This window comes from Copadichromis virginalis, linkage group LG5 (genome assembly GCF_057382275.1).
Source record: "Copadichromis virginalis isolate Kocher_CV1m ecotype Utaka linkage group LG5, C_Virginalis_male_GT1.1, whole genome shotgun sequence".
Classification (NCBI taxonomy): Eukaryota; Metazoa; Chordata; class Actinopteri; order Cichliformes; family Cichlidae; genus Copadichromis; species Copadichromis virginalis.
In genome coordinates this window covers 13925214-13938241 of record NC_140622.1, presented here as the reverse complement: position 1 = coordinate 13938241, position 13028 = coordinate 13925214, and the positions used below count along the sequence as shown (strand labels likewise).

General features: G+C 40.7%; 1 protein-coding gene across 1 annotated transcript in view; it reads right to left on the bottom strand.

Moving 5' to 3' along the window:
- adamts9 (ADAM metallopeptidase with thrombospondin type 1 motif, 9) overlaps nucleotides 1–4327 on the bottom strand; it is a 42692-nt gene extending 38365 nt beyond the window's left edge. Inside the window, exons 1-3 of the mRNA XM_085456047.1 lie at nucleotides 3960–4327; nucleotides 3269–3666; nucleotides 1817–1979 (exon numbers count right to left, since the gene is read on the bottom strand). Of these exons, the coding sequence (XP_085312173.1) occupies nucleotides 1817–1979; nucleotides 3269–3666; nucleotides 3960–4056 (658 nt within the window). The 5' untranslated portion in view covers nucleotides 4057–4327. The remainder of the gene's footprint in view (nucleotides 1–1816; nucleotides 1980–3268; nucleotides 3667–3959) is intronic.
- Nucleotides 4328–13028: the final 8701 nt, after the last annotated feature.

The following is a 13028-nucleotide window of genomic DNA, read 5'->3' as shown; positions in this document are numbered from 1 at the left end:
GTCAACAGGAAGTTCAGCCAGTAAACTGAGATGAGGCGATATAAGTGTGAGCTTCCAAATGATTCTTCTTGTGCGAGAGCTGGAAAACCTCCTCATTACTGTACTGCAGCTGTGGGTACTGCACTGTGCAGGCTATAGCATGACATGCAAGCCAGGATAGTTTCATACTATACTTTAATCTTGTCATTACATCTCTGACTGTAGCCTATTTATGGCAGAATGTATTTTTTATTTAGATATAGAACTTTAATTACTTTAATATTTAATCAGTTGCATTATTAGTTTGATGGTGGGGTTTTTTTTCTAACCCTAACCCTGCCATTCGGGTTCACTTTAACTCTTTATGGTCATTGCACAGTCATACTTTCTACAGTACTACAATAAAATTTAAGTACTGTTCCACATTGGTGCCAAAAGAAATTCAAGCTGTAATTGCAATAAATAATATATGTACAAAATATATACAGTCATTTATGAGTCCAGGCATTCCTTCGGTTCCCAAAATCAACCCAACACTGAGGCATCACTGAAAGTTAAAAACAGTACAGCTCCAATAAAAATAATTCACTAAAAAAAAGAGGATTTACAAGGTTTAGTGACGTTAGAAGTTAGCAGGAAGTTATGTTGCTAGTTCCAATCTAGAAATGATGAGCCAGATTCTTATTAAGGTAGTTTTTTAAAAAAAAAAAAAAAACCTAAATGTTCAAACTCTGCTGTCTATGGAGGACTAAAGAGCAGTGACATATAAACTATGCAGTGGTTAGCTACACAGCTATGGTTATGCTAATATAAATACATTAGCATGAAGGATGAGGGATACATTTTTCCTCAGTAAAGGTTTATGTTGAGGGTGCTCGATGGTCAGAGACACATACCATCACATGGCAGGAAAAAGACATGGAAACAGACCAAACTTCAGCTAACAGAGATTCTGAGAAGTTCCCATTCAAAAGACAAGGTTAGCTACTAATATATACCTGTGTGGTTTGGATTAGGTGTGATCTTCAGTATCAACACTGAAATCTTAGTCTACTTTGTCTCCTCTCCTCTGCTCGCTGCCTCACAAAGTGTATGTGTTTGTGCATGTGTGCACAATCCCCCTGTCAAACTGAGTATTCCCAGCTAGCATTAATTTGTCATAAAACTTCAACCGCCTGACAAGCACAGGAGGAAAAGCTTGGACCCATTTTTGCTGTCAGAAATGAACTATTCTTCTTCAGTGCGCCACAACGATATAGTTTTATGTATGGAATTCAACTCCATACAATAAGAAAAAAAAAAAAGCAAATGAAAGGAAAAAGAGGCCCCTCCCACCAATTGAAAAGTTGTGCTTGCATTAACCAGATAAGCAGCATATCATCCTAGAGGGCCTTAGTACAATTACTGTAATAGCTCACTGACTATTATATAATTGGTTCCTGTTACAGCTGATAGTGGAGACTTTAAATTTGAGTGATTATATCTGCGCAAACCAATTTAAAGGTCCCATGTACATAGTGGCACACAAATGTCAAAATTGCCTAATCACTCTGTCCCCTGTCGCACTAAAGCACTAAGATGTGCATTAACCAATTACATCTAACCAATATATACTGTTTCTAGACACTGGGAGGTCCATGCTCAGCAGCAGAAGTATGCCGTTTTGATAGAAAGAGGACACTGGGTGAGGGTTTACTAGAGCAGATATTTAGGTCAGCTGACTGGTCAAACACAGCACCTCAGTAGCAAGGTCTGGATCTGACGTTTTAGGTACAGAGCCGTGTCTGTTATATATCCTAATGGCATACATGCTTACTCATCATATAATGTACCGTACCTGAAGTGTCACAAGCTGAGGTCTCCTCAGTGGTCTGTTTCTTCGGTGCACTTTTCCTGTATACAATATGAGGTTTTGTGTGTTCCTCTTCATAGTGTTCTCCTTGATAGCTGTGAAGGGGCTCCACAAAATACTCCCCTTCTGGAGACCTGAAAGTGCCGAGCTGGGTAACAGAGAAGACACATAGGAGTTAGGCTACAGCTATCTATATTCTCTAAGTGCTTATAAAACCAAGGAGAATAATCTATATCTCGAGGATCTTTTAGTATTGAGCTCTGTGCAGATCACATACCAGTTTGTACTTAACGTAGGAATGTAAAAAAATAAGCAAAACACAGACATAGCAGCTTTCAGTGGTAAAAACAAAGTACATTTGCATTCATGTTATAACAGAGGAAAGGTCTAAATGTGAGACCGTTGATGTCTATCAGGAAAACACTAAGACTGTATGTTCTTGGCAAGTATGCTGCAAACCTTGTATGCGTTTGGCATGTTTAGCATGAGTTGGTTAACTTAGAGGTCTAGGATGTTCCAGATAAGATTCGTGGACAGTAAAGCACACATATGGAGAACCATCATGAAAGCTTGAGGGGTAAGGTTGGTATAATGTTTGCTTGCCATATGTTTCTACTCCCAGATAATCAATGGTAAAATATATATATGGTGTATCATAAGGAAAAAATGATTTGGCTATGTGTATTAGTATTTGATGCTGTTTGTTCTGCTTACATTTTGTTTCTATTACTCTGCAAAGGCCTGCACTTGAACTTTTGTCTGGCAAGACAAAAGAGGATCTCACTACAATAAGTTATTTTAGAATGTACTGCAATGAAAGGCAGCATTGCCTGTTTTAGGATGGAGGTTTTGGATAAATAATAATATATGCTTCATAAATGTCAGCTCAGCCCCACAAAAGTTCCCTGCAGAGCAGAGGATTCAAAGCATTTTATGTTTGATTTGTCATTTGGGAACAAAGCTGGCTTATTACTCTTGTCTGTCACCTCACTGTGGTTTATGTATAAACTCCTCTGAGTGCACTTTTCCTCCACTACAAAGCATCACTCATCAGGACTCCCTCTTTAGGAAGCCTGGGAACTGGAACAACTTCGTCTTAAAGACGTCACCGACTACCGGTGGACCAGAAAGAGACACAAATGTGGAGTAAACCTGAGTGCAGTCAGCCGACTTGGGCTCTTTGCAGCAAGCCACAACCGAGATTCTCGGTAAATGATCAGTTACTTACTTTCTGGATGCGCCCCACTACACGATCCTACCACGAATACAATTTTGAACAATTTTCAAAGTTTTATTTATTTTTTCTTAAATCAACTACAGCTTCACTCAAAAGTCTCCAAAACACGTACACAACTTTTTATGCCCTCATGCTGCAGAAGTAAAGTGAATGTAAAATGATCACGCGCACGACGAGTACAACCGCGCGTAAAAACTCACCAGTCCAGAGCACAGACTGATGACTGCGGCGTGCTCTGCATGTGCATTTACTTGTCCTTTGTAAAAGCAGTGCCTTAACTCCGTGTCCTCCTCCTCCTCCTCTCTCTCATCTGCTGCAAAATCCGTTACGTTCTCTCCTCTGGCTACTCCAAGTATTGTCACAGTGTAGAGAGGTGCGATAAATCCCGAATCCAACGTCAGGTTGAGGTGATAGTCCTGTCCGAAAGCAGATATCCTGTAGTGGATATTCGGCGAGGCCCAGTGATCCGTGCTATTGCCTGTGCCCTCATCCAAACTTCGCCTTTTCCTTTTGAAGTGCACACTGGTTGGAAACTTGTCACCGGCTTCATTCACTCGCACCGGTGTTACAACCTCATAAGCGCCGATCTCCTCGTTTACTGTGGAATAAAGGTAGAAGAATGTAAATGTGGTTTAAAAAAAACAGTCTACTTACATTATAAATCAGTGGGTAAAAAGGTTTAAGGATTATTATTCTATCAAAGTTGTTTCTGTCTTGAAAATCTGTTGTTTTAGTCAGAAAACGATAGTCAGTGAACTTCAGGCATCTAAACGCTGCAAGTCATTCGCTTGACTGAATTCAAAACTCATTCATTCTCTGCCGTCAGTGTTAGAAAACAGCTGCATGAGAAATTTTAAGAAATGCGGGGGTTGTCACAGCAAAATACTTTACCCGTGCTTGAATTCAAAAGCAATGTCCCCGTAGATGCGACTACATTCAAGAAATCAGGGAATAGTAGGAACCCCAAGCCCCAGAAGAGCACATGCATGATTGTCCACGTTCAGAGGAGAGAGCCAGCCTGTATTCCCTTAGTAGTACTGTATTCCTGCGGTAACTCCGGGCTTTCCGCCTCCGGTCCGCCTGCCACATCCAATTTTATTATCCTAGACTCTTGAGTTGATGGTCTCTGGCCGATGAAGTACACTGCTGGGACGTGAGCGCGTCGCGGATTCCCTGACGAACATGCATACTGCAGAGAGGAGTGGGCTGCTCCAACACTCAACTGCGATGGGCTCCGCTTGCCCGTGAACCAACTCTCCCTAGCTTAGAGGGGCGGGATCAGTCTAATATAATATTATCAGTTGTGTTGTTTCAATCTATACCACCTATACTCAGAGAGAGCTGCCCAACTAATCTGACATAACGTGTAGACAACGTGTTGCGCAATCCAGCTGCAAATTTGCATCGTGACACAAAGTGACATACCGACTTTTATTGTTGAGTTAATCACGTTTCAGAGGGGTGGACAGATGCGCAGCAGATCGGTGACTATGACAGTGAGGTGGGGCCCATATAGGAAATGCCTGCCCTGGGGGCAAATGAGATAATCTTAGCTGTATACTTAGAAGTTCACGGGATCACAGAGTGACAAAATTCAAACTGGCAACCGTATACAGCCGTATACAGGCATTGCTTTAGGTCTTAAGTAGGTGATGGAAAAGGTATTGTCTGAGGACAGTGGTAATGGTTTCATTAGGGTAGTCTTGAAAAATCTGGGTCAGTCATCTCTCAGGGAGATATTCCAGAAAGATACTTTAACAAAATTACTCGGGCGTTACTGTAGTGCATAATCTGGATTCTGACATGTACTCAGGTAGATTACTCCATTTAGACTCATTTGATTGAAGGCATCTGTGCATGCTTCCCAGCCCACATAACCTTATGTGGTGATAACTGCTTGCAGCTGGCATATGACTTCACAGCTCATTTGTTGTGTGCAATCAACACACGTGGCCTGGAATGAGGCTATACATGAAACATTGGGTGTGCAGGTGCTTAGCTGAAATTAAGCACCTCATATAGAATGCCTGTGTTGTTCAGAAGACTCTAGAGCGGCTCTTCCTCAACCTCCTCCGACCACAGGTACAACATGCCCAGGACCCACTACAGTTTGCATACAAGGCGGGTGTCGGAGTGGAGGATGCCATCCTGTACCTCCTACACAGAGCCCACTCACACCTGGATGGGGGAAAAGGCACGGTCAGGATCCTGTTTCTTGACTTTTCCAGTGCCTTTAATACCATCCGGCCCTGTATGCTTCAGGAAAAACTGAACAGGATGGAGGTGGACCCCTGCCTGGTCGCTTGGATCTCCGACTACCTCACCGACAGACCACAGTACGTCAGGCTGAAGGACATCACGTCTGACACTGTGGTCAGCAGCACAGGAGCACCACAGGGAACTGTGCTGTCCCCTCTTCTCTTCACCCTGTACACCTCTGACTTCTGCTACAACTCTGAATTATGCCACATTCAGAAGTTTGCAGACGACACAGCCATCATGGGGTGTATCTGGGATGATCAGGAAGAGGAGTACAGAAGTCTGGTGAGGAACTTTGTCGCATGGAGTCACACAAACCACCTGCAACTCAACACCTCAAAGACTAAGGAACTGGTTGTGGACTTCGGGAGGTCCAGAGAAGGTCCACTGCCGGTTCAGATAGAGGGGGAGGAGGTGGAGGTGGTCAACAAGTACAAGTACCTCGGGCTGTGGGTGGACAATAAACTGGACTGGTCATGCAACACAGAGCACCTGTATAAAAAAGCCCAAAGCCGACTGTACTTCCTCAGGAGGCTGAGGTCTTTTAACATCTGCAGGAAGCTCCTGAGGATGTTTTACCAGTCGGTGGTTGCTGGAGTACTTTTCTATGCTGTGGTGTGCTGGGGGAGCAGCACAGCAAAGAAGGACTCATCCAGGCTGGAGAAACTGATCAGGAGGGCTAGCTCTATGGTCGGCATGAAGCTGGACACTCTGGTGACAGTGGCAGAGAAAAGGACATTAAAGAAACTGATGGACATTATGGACAATGCTAGGCATCCTCTGCACACGGCCATAAACAACCAGAAGAGTCTGTTCAGTGACAGGTTGCTTCTCCCAAAGACAAGAACTAACAGACTTAAAAACTCCTTTGTCCCACACGCCATCAGACTGTTTAACTCCTCTCTGGAGGGGAGAGGGAGGGGAAACAGGAGGACAAAGGAGGGGGGAACAACTAAGCTGTAGTGCCTCTTCACCTCACTGTGCAATACCTTTTGTGCAATACTTTTGTAAATAGTCAACAGTGCAATAGACTCAATACTTGAAATGTGCAATTCACTTGTATTTTTATTTTTTATTCCTATTTATTCTATTTATCCCCTTCGTATATTTTATTTATATTGTCTCTGTATTTATATATATGTGTGTGTGTGTGTGTGTGTGTGTGTGTGTGTGTGTGTGTGTGTGTGTGTGTGTGTGTGTGTGTGTGTGTGTATATATATATATATATAATATTCTGTAACTCTGTAACTTCTGTCGGTGCTGTGCTTTTTTGGAAATCGAATTTCCCAGAGGAACCCACCCGAGGGATTAATAAAGTTCTATCTTATCTTATCTCTTATCTTCAAAAACACAAAATAAAACAAATAAAAGTGGAGAAAATAGCTCAGTTGCTTCTGTAATTATGTTGATTTCATATGCGTGTGAAATCTATTTTTCTTTCTTTCTTTTTCTTTCTTTCTTTTTTAATAGAGAACATCTTTAAATAAATTCACACCAGCCTTTTTAATCATGGCTTTTTCCTCTTCACAAAATCAACATTCTTGGCGAAATGGCAATTGGCCACCCATTTGCACCAGTAAGGGCTAATTTTGTATGATGGATGATCCACCATGAACAAGTTTAGTATGATCATAGGGGTCAGTAAAATGTTAGCATTTGAGATCACTGGTTGTAATGACCCACACTTGAGGTTCCTAAGAATACCTTTACGTCATGACTTAAAAGAATTCCCGAGCCTCCTAGCCCTTCCACTGCAGCTGGAGCACGTTTTTTCTTTTTTTTTTTTCTTTTTTGGAAAACCATCCCAAATAACAACCCAGGGACAGCTGTGGGTCACAAACCCCTTTTAAACACACCCCTTTTATCTCCAGTTAGTCTCTTTTCCAAGAATTCTTTTTAACACAGTTTTACAGCACACTGGATCACAGGTAAGTAATAACAGTTGGGAGAAAATGTGCTTAGGCAGCATGTTTATGTACAGCAAATACAACTTCAGAGGGCTATTTACTCTTGTTCCAGTTGCTGCATTGTTACAGATGCTATTCATTTAAAAGAAATTATAATTATGTTTTTCAACGAATGGCTAGTTGAGTTACTGAAGTCACTGTTGACACAGCGTTTATGAAAATGGATTAAAAAGCTACTTTTCCACCTTAAATATCAGCATATGGTTAACATCTTTGATGGGCTGATTTTGATTCTCAACAAAGCGGTTACTACAACTGGGGGCGTGTGTAGTGTGTGCGTGTTCTCAATGAATGGTGGTCACTGAGGTCATCAGAGTCACCCTTCCTGATTTGTGTGCGGGCAGCATCATTCAGAAGAGCTATCAGCAGTGTAAACTTCACTTCCCCTCCAGATCAGATAAAGAGCTGATAGGAGGCGGAAAGCTTGAATGAAGTAGCCAAGCCTGGCCTGGGATTTCAAAGAGATACACTTTAATTGTTTGGCTTTTAAAATCTCCCTTTACTTGATCTTACTCTCAGCCCCCACCCAACAGACCTTCCAGGCCCAGTGATCTTGACAAGGCAATATCCCTGTGTAGTGTAGTGAATGTGAAAAAGACCAAGTGCTGAATCTTTATTTCAAGATCATTCATTTATAGGCATGCACACCAAAATTGACTTCAATTAGATTTTCATGATGAAGCATGAAGGATGAGTTCAGTAATGCGAGTGAAGAGACTGTCCAAAGTTTGGTCGCATGGCAACCAGTATTACTTGTCAGCTGGTTGCCGGGTGAACAGGCTGTGGGTCAGGTGGGGTTCCCTTTCCTTTTGTCCTGTTTTTTTCCTCTTTACATCACTTAAGTTTTAATCAGTGTTAAAGGAAACATAGTTCTTCTTAAGATGGAAATTAATTTGTGTACCAAATGTATTGTTGAGCACTCCAATATTTGTTGAGATATTTCACATTAAAACACATGTGATGCTAAATTCATGATCCCACACCTGTTTGCATACGGACAGACTGACATAGCTACTGTGACATCACCGCTGGCTTCTGAAAGTCTCGAAATGAGCGCTGGTTCTCAAAAAATGGATGTGACTTTGACATGGCATGGTCATTCACCAATGATGTGATTGACAGTTAGTTAGCCAATAAGCATGCTCTCTCTTATGAAGATAATTCTCCATTTTGAAACATGGTATGACCAAGATTTACAAAACATACTAAAATATTTTTTCAGTATAATCGAAAATGAGTGACTGACCCTGTCAATTTAGCAGGAAAGTGTTAAAGAGGTCGACACAGAAAGGCATTTTCTTGTAGACTTATATGTGACTTATAAGTATTTTTGCAGCCACAGCTATCGCCATCTGGTGGTCTTCAGCTGAAATGCAGTTTTATGTCACTTCTGCATTGGCTTCACTTTTCTACATTATTTTTTTTCTGTGTATGAATTCAACACATAGCATAGCATAACCAATGCATTGATTGAATAATCAAAATAATCAAATGATCCATGTATTTTCTTTATACTGCCCCCTGGTGATAGTGTATAGGCATAACATGTAGTCATAGGTATGAAAAGCTCTTTATAGCTCCTGCTGACTACCCATGCATGATTATGCTGGTTGTGTTCATTACATGAATTCATTCAGGAGTCTTTGAGATATTACAGTGGACTCCAAAAAAAGTCCACTTGGCAAACATTGCCATCCATTAAGCCAATGTTTTACCATAGCCCAACAAGGCAGAAAATACATATCGCTATTTCTTGAGGAGTTATTTTGTTTGCTGAATATTTTGTGATTCCATTGCATACGTCTGTTTGTGTTTGTGATTTCTAAAATGGAAAAATGTCTCAAATAAATACCTCAGAGCTTCCATTTCTGTGGCCTGTACATAATATACATCAGTATAATCCACAGGCCATGAAACAGATGTATTCCTAGGAGAAAAAAATATGGTTTCTGTGGCTGCACACTTACTACATCTTTCAACATGAGACTACTTGGACTTCCAACAGTACATTGGTAAATAACCAGACACAGAGACGCATGGCTTCCTAAGACCTGCAGGCAAAGACGGGCAACCGCACACAAACACAAATGGGTGCACATGTTCAAGCTAAGTCACATGCTCTTATTCTTTAACTAGCAAAGCAGACAGCAGGCACTGAGAGTTTTACCAGGGAGGAATGGAGGGAGGGGGAGGTGATCCTGTAAATGGGCTTTTTAGGATAGTCTCAGGCAAGTTTATGTTGGGTGAGAGCTTGAGCGAAAACATTGTTCAACATCTGAAGTGCAATTAAGGCTTTGGTGGAGCTTTCACAGACCACAAGATAGAGGTCTGGATTCTGCCCAAGTCGTACAGCAGCTGTCAGCAGGTCTCTCCAAAATCAGAATGCTTCCCAGATTCTCTGGCTCTCTGTGGAATGGCAACAATAGACTTCATGCCAGAGACCAAATTAATCACTCCACAGATTCAAGAGGGGAGGGGGATAGTCATCAGAGGTGTAGTGCAGCACAGCTTGTGTAGCACTGTGACAAAAGGTACCATAGTCATACAGTAGGGGATCCAACCTCTGTGATCCTTTAAAATCCAAAAAGCTTTCTTTAATGAACTCTTTTGTTTACAGAGGAGTGAGCAAACAGAACCACTTCATCACTAAGTCTTTGTAGAAGGTAATCCATTCTTTCACACCAATATTATGATGCATCCACAGGGTGAAGAGTAAAGTCTGCAGTAGGAGGTTCTGGACAACTATGGTGTTATGATAAGAGTTTTAGTAGTTTGGTCTTATTCACGTTTGAGAATGCTTTTTCTCATGTGAAAGTGACTCTGCGTATTAGTACACACAACAAATGTTTCAGTCATGTGAAAAAGTAGGAACATCAGATGGAAATTGTTGGCTTTCAGGCCACCACTTCAACTTCTTTGAAGCCGAGTCTAAAAATAAAGACGGTATATCGAGACAAATTACATGTAAAACTGACATTTTATGGTGACTTTTTTATTTGACATGACACCAACTATGAATCACACCGATTATGAATCTTGGTGGTGGAAAAGTCTTGGTTTGAGGTTGTTTTGCTGCCTCTGGAACTGCAGCTTGGAGTCACTGGTTTAACTATGAAATCTGCATTATATCAGACAGCAATTTAAGAAAAAAAGATACTTAACTAGTTGATACACGGTTTCATACATCACAGTTGCAGACAGGCAGGCGTAAAGCCCCACTAGCAGCTGAACACACGAAGGCAGCACAACAAACTTGGAATCTTAAAGACTGACAACCAGTATTGATGAGGAATTTTGCAAGGTTAGTAAAGCTCCTGTTTCAGCAGCATTTAAGTATTCCATAGTTATCACACATGTTAACCTGGCCAGCACACATGCTAACGTTAGCTGTTTAACTATTAGCACTTACCTGATAGTCATTATTAAGATAGTTGGTAGTAAATTGATAATATTAACATGGGAGTTAGGCAGCAAATATAGAGATAGCTTTTAGACAGATATCAACACATGATCTTAAATAGTATATAGTAGCATACGTTGAGATGTTTGCACAGACCAATATTGTTCTTTAATCGTTCTTTTTTTTAAATGCATGCCTCTTTATTTCGTCATTGTTATTTTTGTCATTAATTTTGATATGTTCCCTTGTGTTGTGATATAGCTGAGGCTCGGGTGGTAGAGCAGGTCATTTACTAAACAGAGGGGCCGCGGATTGACCCTGGACGCATTCGTCGGAGTGTATGATTGGATGAATGATACTTGTTGTAGAAAGTGCATTGAGTGCTTAAAATTTGTAGAAAGGTGCTATATAATTCTTGGTATCAATGGTACTTAGTATAAAATCTAGTATTGTGACAACTGTATTAAAGATAATGTGCAGATAAATATCTGTCTAAACGTTGTGGTTAAATCGAAAGATTAAGGCGGTGTAAAGAAAATCCATGGATCACCGTGTTTGATTTGTTTTTTTCAAACAGAAGAGGACATCTTAAGCGCATTAGCATATCCACCCTCCATTTCACCAGAAAGCAGAAATGTGGAGGTAAAGTCAAACACTTTTCAGTGAGGTGTTATTTGTCTGTGAGCCTTGTTCAAAGGGGGATTCCTTGTCTAATTTTTCCACATGACTGTATGTCAGAAACTTGTAATTGTGTTTAAAGACACTGACACTAAAACCTGCATACTCTGCATCGCTGTATGGTTGTGGGATATGTATGGGTTTTCACGGGTTTTTTTTTTTTTCATTAACAAGCCACTCATCAGTCTGCAGTAAGATCCATTTCTCCTCTGCTTCATCTACTTCTTTGTCATATTGGATATAGTTTAGTGTTCTGGGTCAAGGATTCTATTTTGTGCCTGTCAGAGCTTGTAGAATAGGCTAGCCTAGGTCCTGCTGGCAAGGCCATCGTATAAGTGGGTCATCTGGGACCTAGAGGAGCCAGCAAGCTCACTATAGCTGACAGGCACACAGCAGTGTGCACCAGTATGTAGCCAGATGTCAGGGGGAGTGCTTTACCACAGAGAAAATTTGCGATAATACAAAGAAATTTTCAATGAAAAGGGTATGAAAAAGGTCTGTGTGTGTGAGGGGGGGGGGTTAAGGGCTTATAATAGGGGTGCATGATTCTTCTACAAGGAGGAAAATTTAAAATGTCTTTGTAAATATAAAAATTCTCTCAACTTGTCACCTGAAATGTTTCCATCGCGGGGCCATAAATCCTGGTCTGCCTTAATCTAATCTTTCAGAGGCCATTTAGGATTAGCTTCATCAGCTAACAAAGAAATAATTTTTTGGCCAAATCAGATTTCATCAATCAATAATCGCATCATGGAATTAACACAGAGAGGTGAATGGTACCAAGGCCACAGTGACTTTGACTGACAGCATGAAAGTGGAAAATATGAGCACACACACAGAAATATCTCACTTGCATTACGTCATGCTACACACAAAAGATTTATAATGCTTATAAATGGAAGCAAAACTTTAAAAATGTAGTATTTTATTTGCAAACATAAAAAAAAGAACTGGTGGAGTTAAGATATGAAATCCAACTCAAAGAATGTAGTTAAACATATTTCTCACAATACAGTAGAACCACAAAAACCTTGTTCTACAACTTTTAAACAATCCAACATGATGTATGCTGCACTGTAATTATGAAGCATAAAAAATGGTAAACAAAATGACAAATTTGGTATAAACAACCAACCAGCAATGCAGCTTTTCAAGTGCAAACTGCAACGTTCAATCTAAAAGAAAGAAGGAACCACCAATTTGTTGTTGTCAGCTTTGTCTTGGCTGCTCTTATTGGCTCCATATGCAGAAGCTGTGAGTCACCTCTTTAATGATTTCATGTTTTTCTGTTTTGTTTTTTTCCAACAGGATGTAAAGCAGAATATTCATGGGATATACACAAAAGGCAGCCATCTTTAAAATTAAATTAGAGCAGTCGTAGCAGGCTGATCCTGATTATATCTGGGATCAAAACTATAGAAAAACCCCCAAAAATCTCTGTGGCCAGAGGGTGGTGGATTAGATCTGGGCTTTGCTGTAATGTCATTAAAAGTCAAAAATCTGCAGCTCTAACACAAATGTCTCTATATGTTGTTGCACAAGCACGGACAGTCACTTTAATTTTGACTCTTGTTCGACACCTGGCCGTGCCGTTTTGACAAATGAAGATCTGTGCTGAAAAAACTGTTGTAGAAAAATTGGTCGTCTTCTATACTG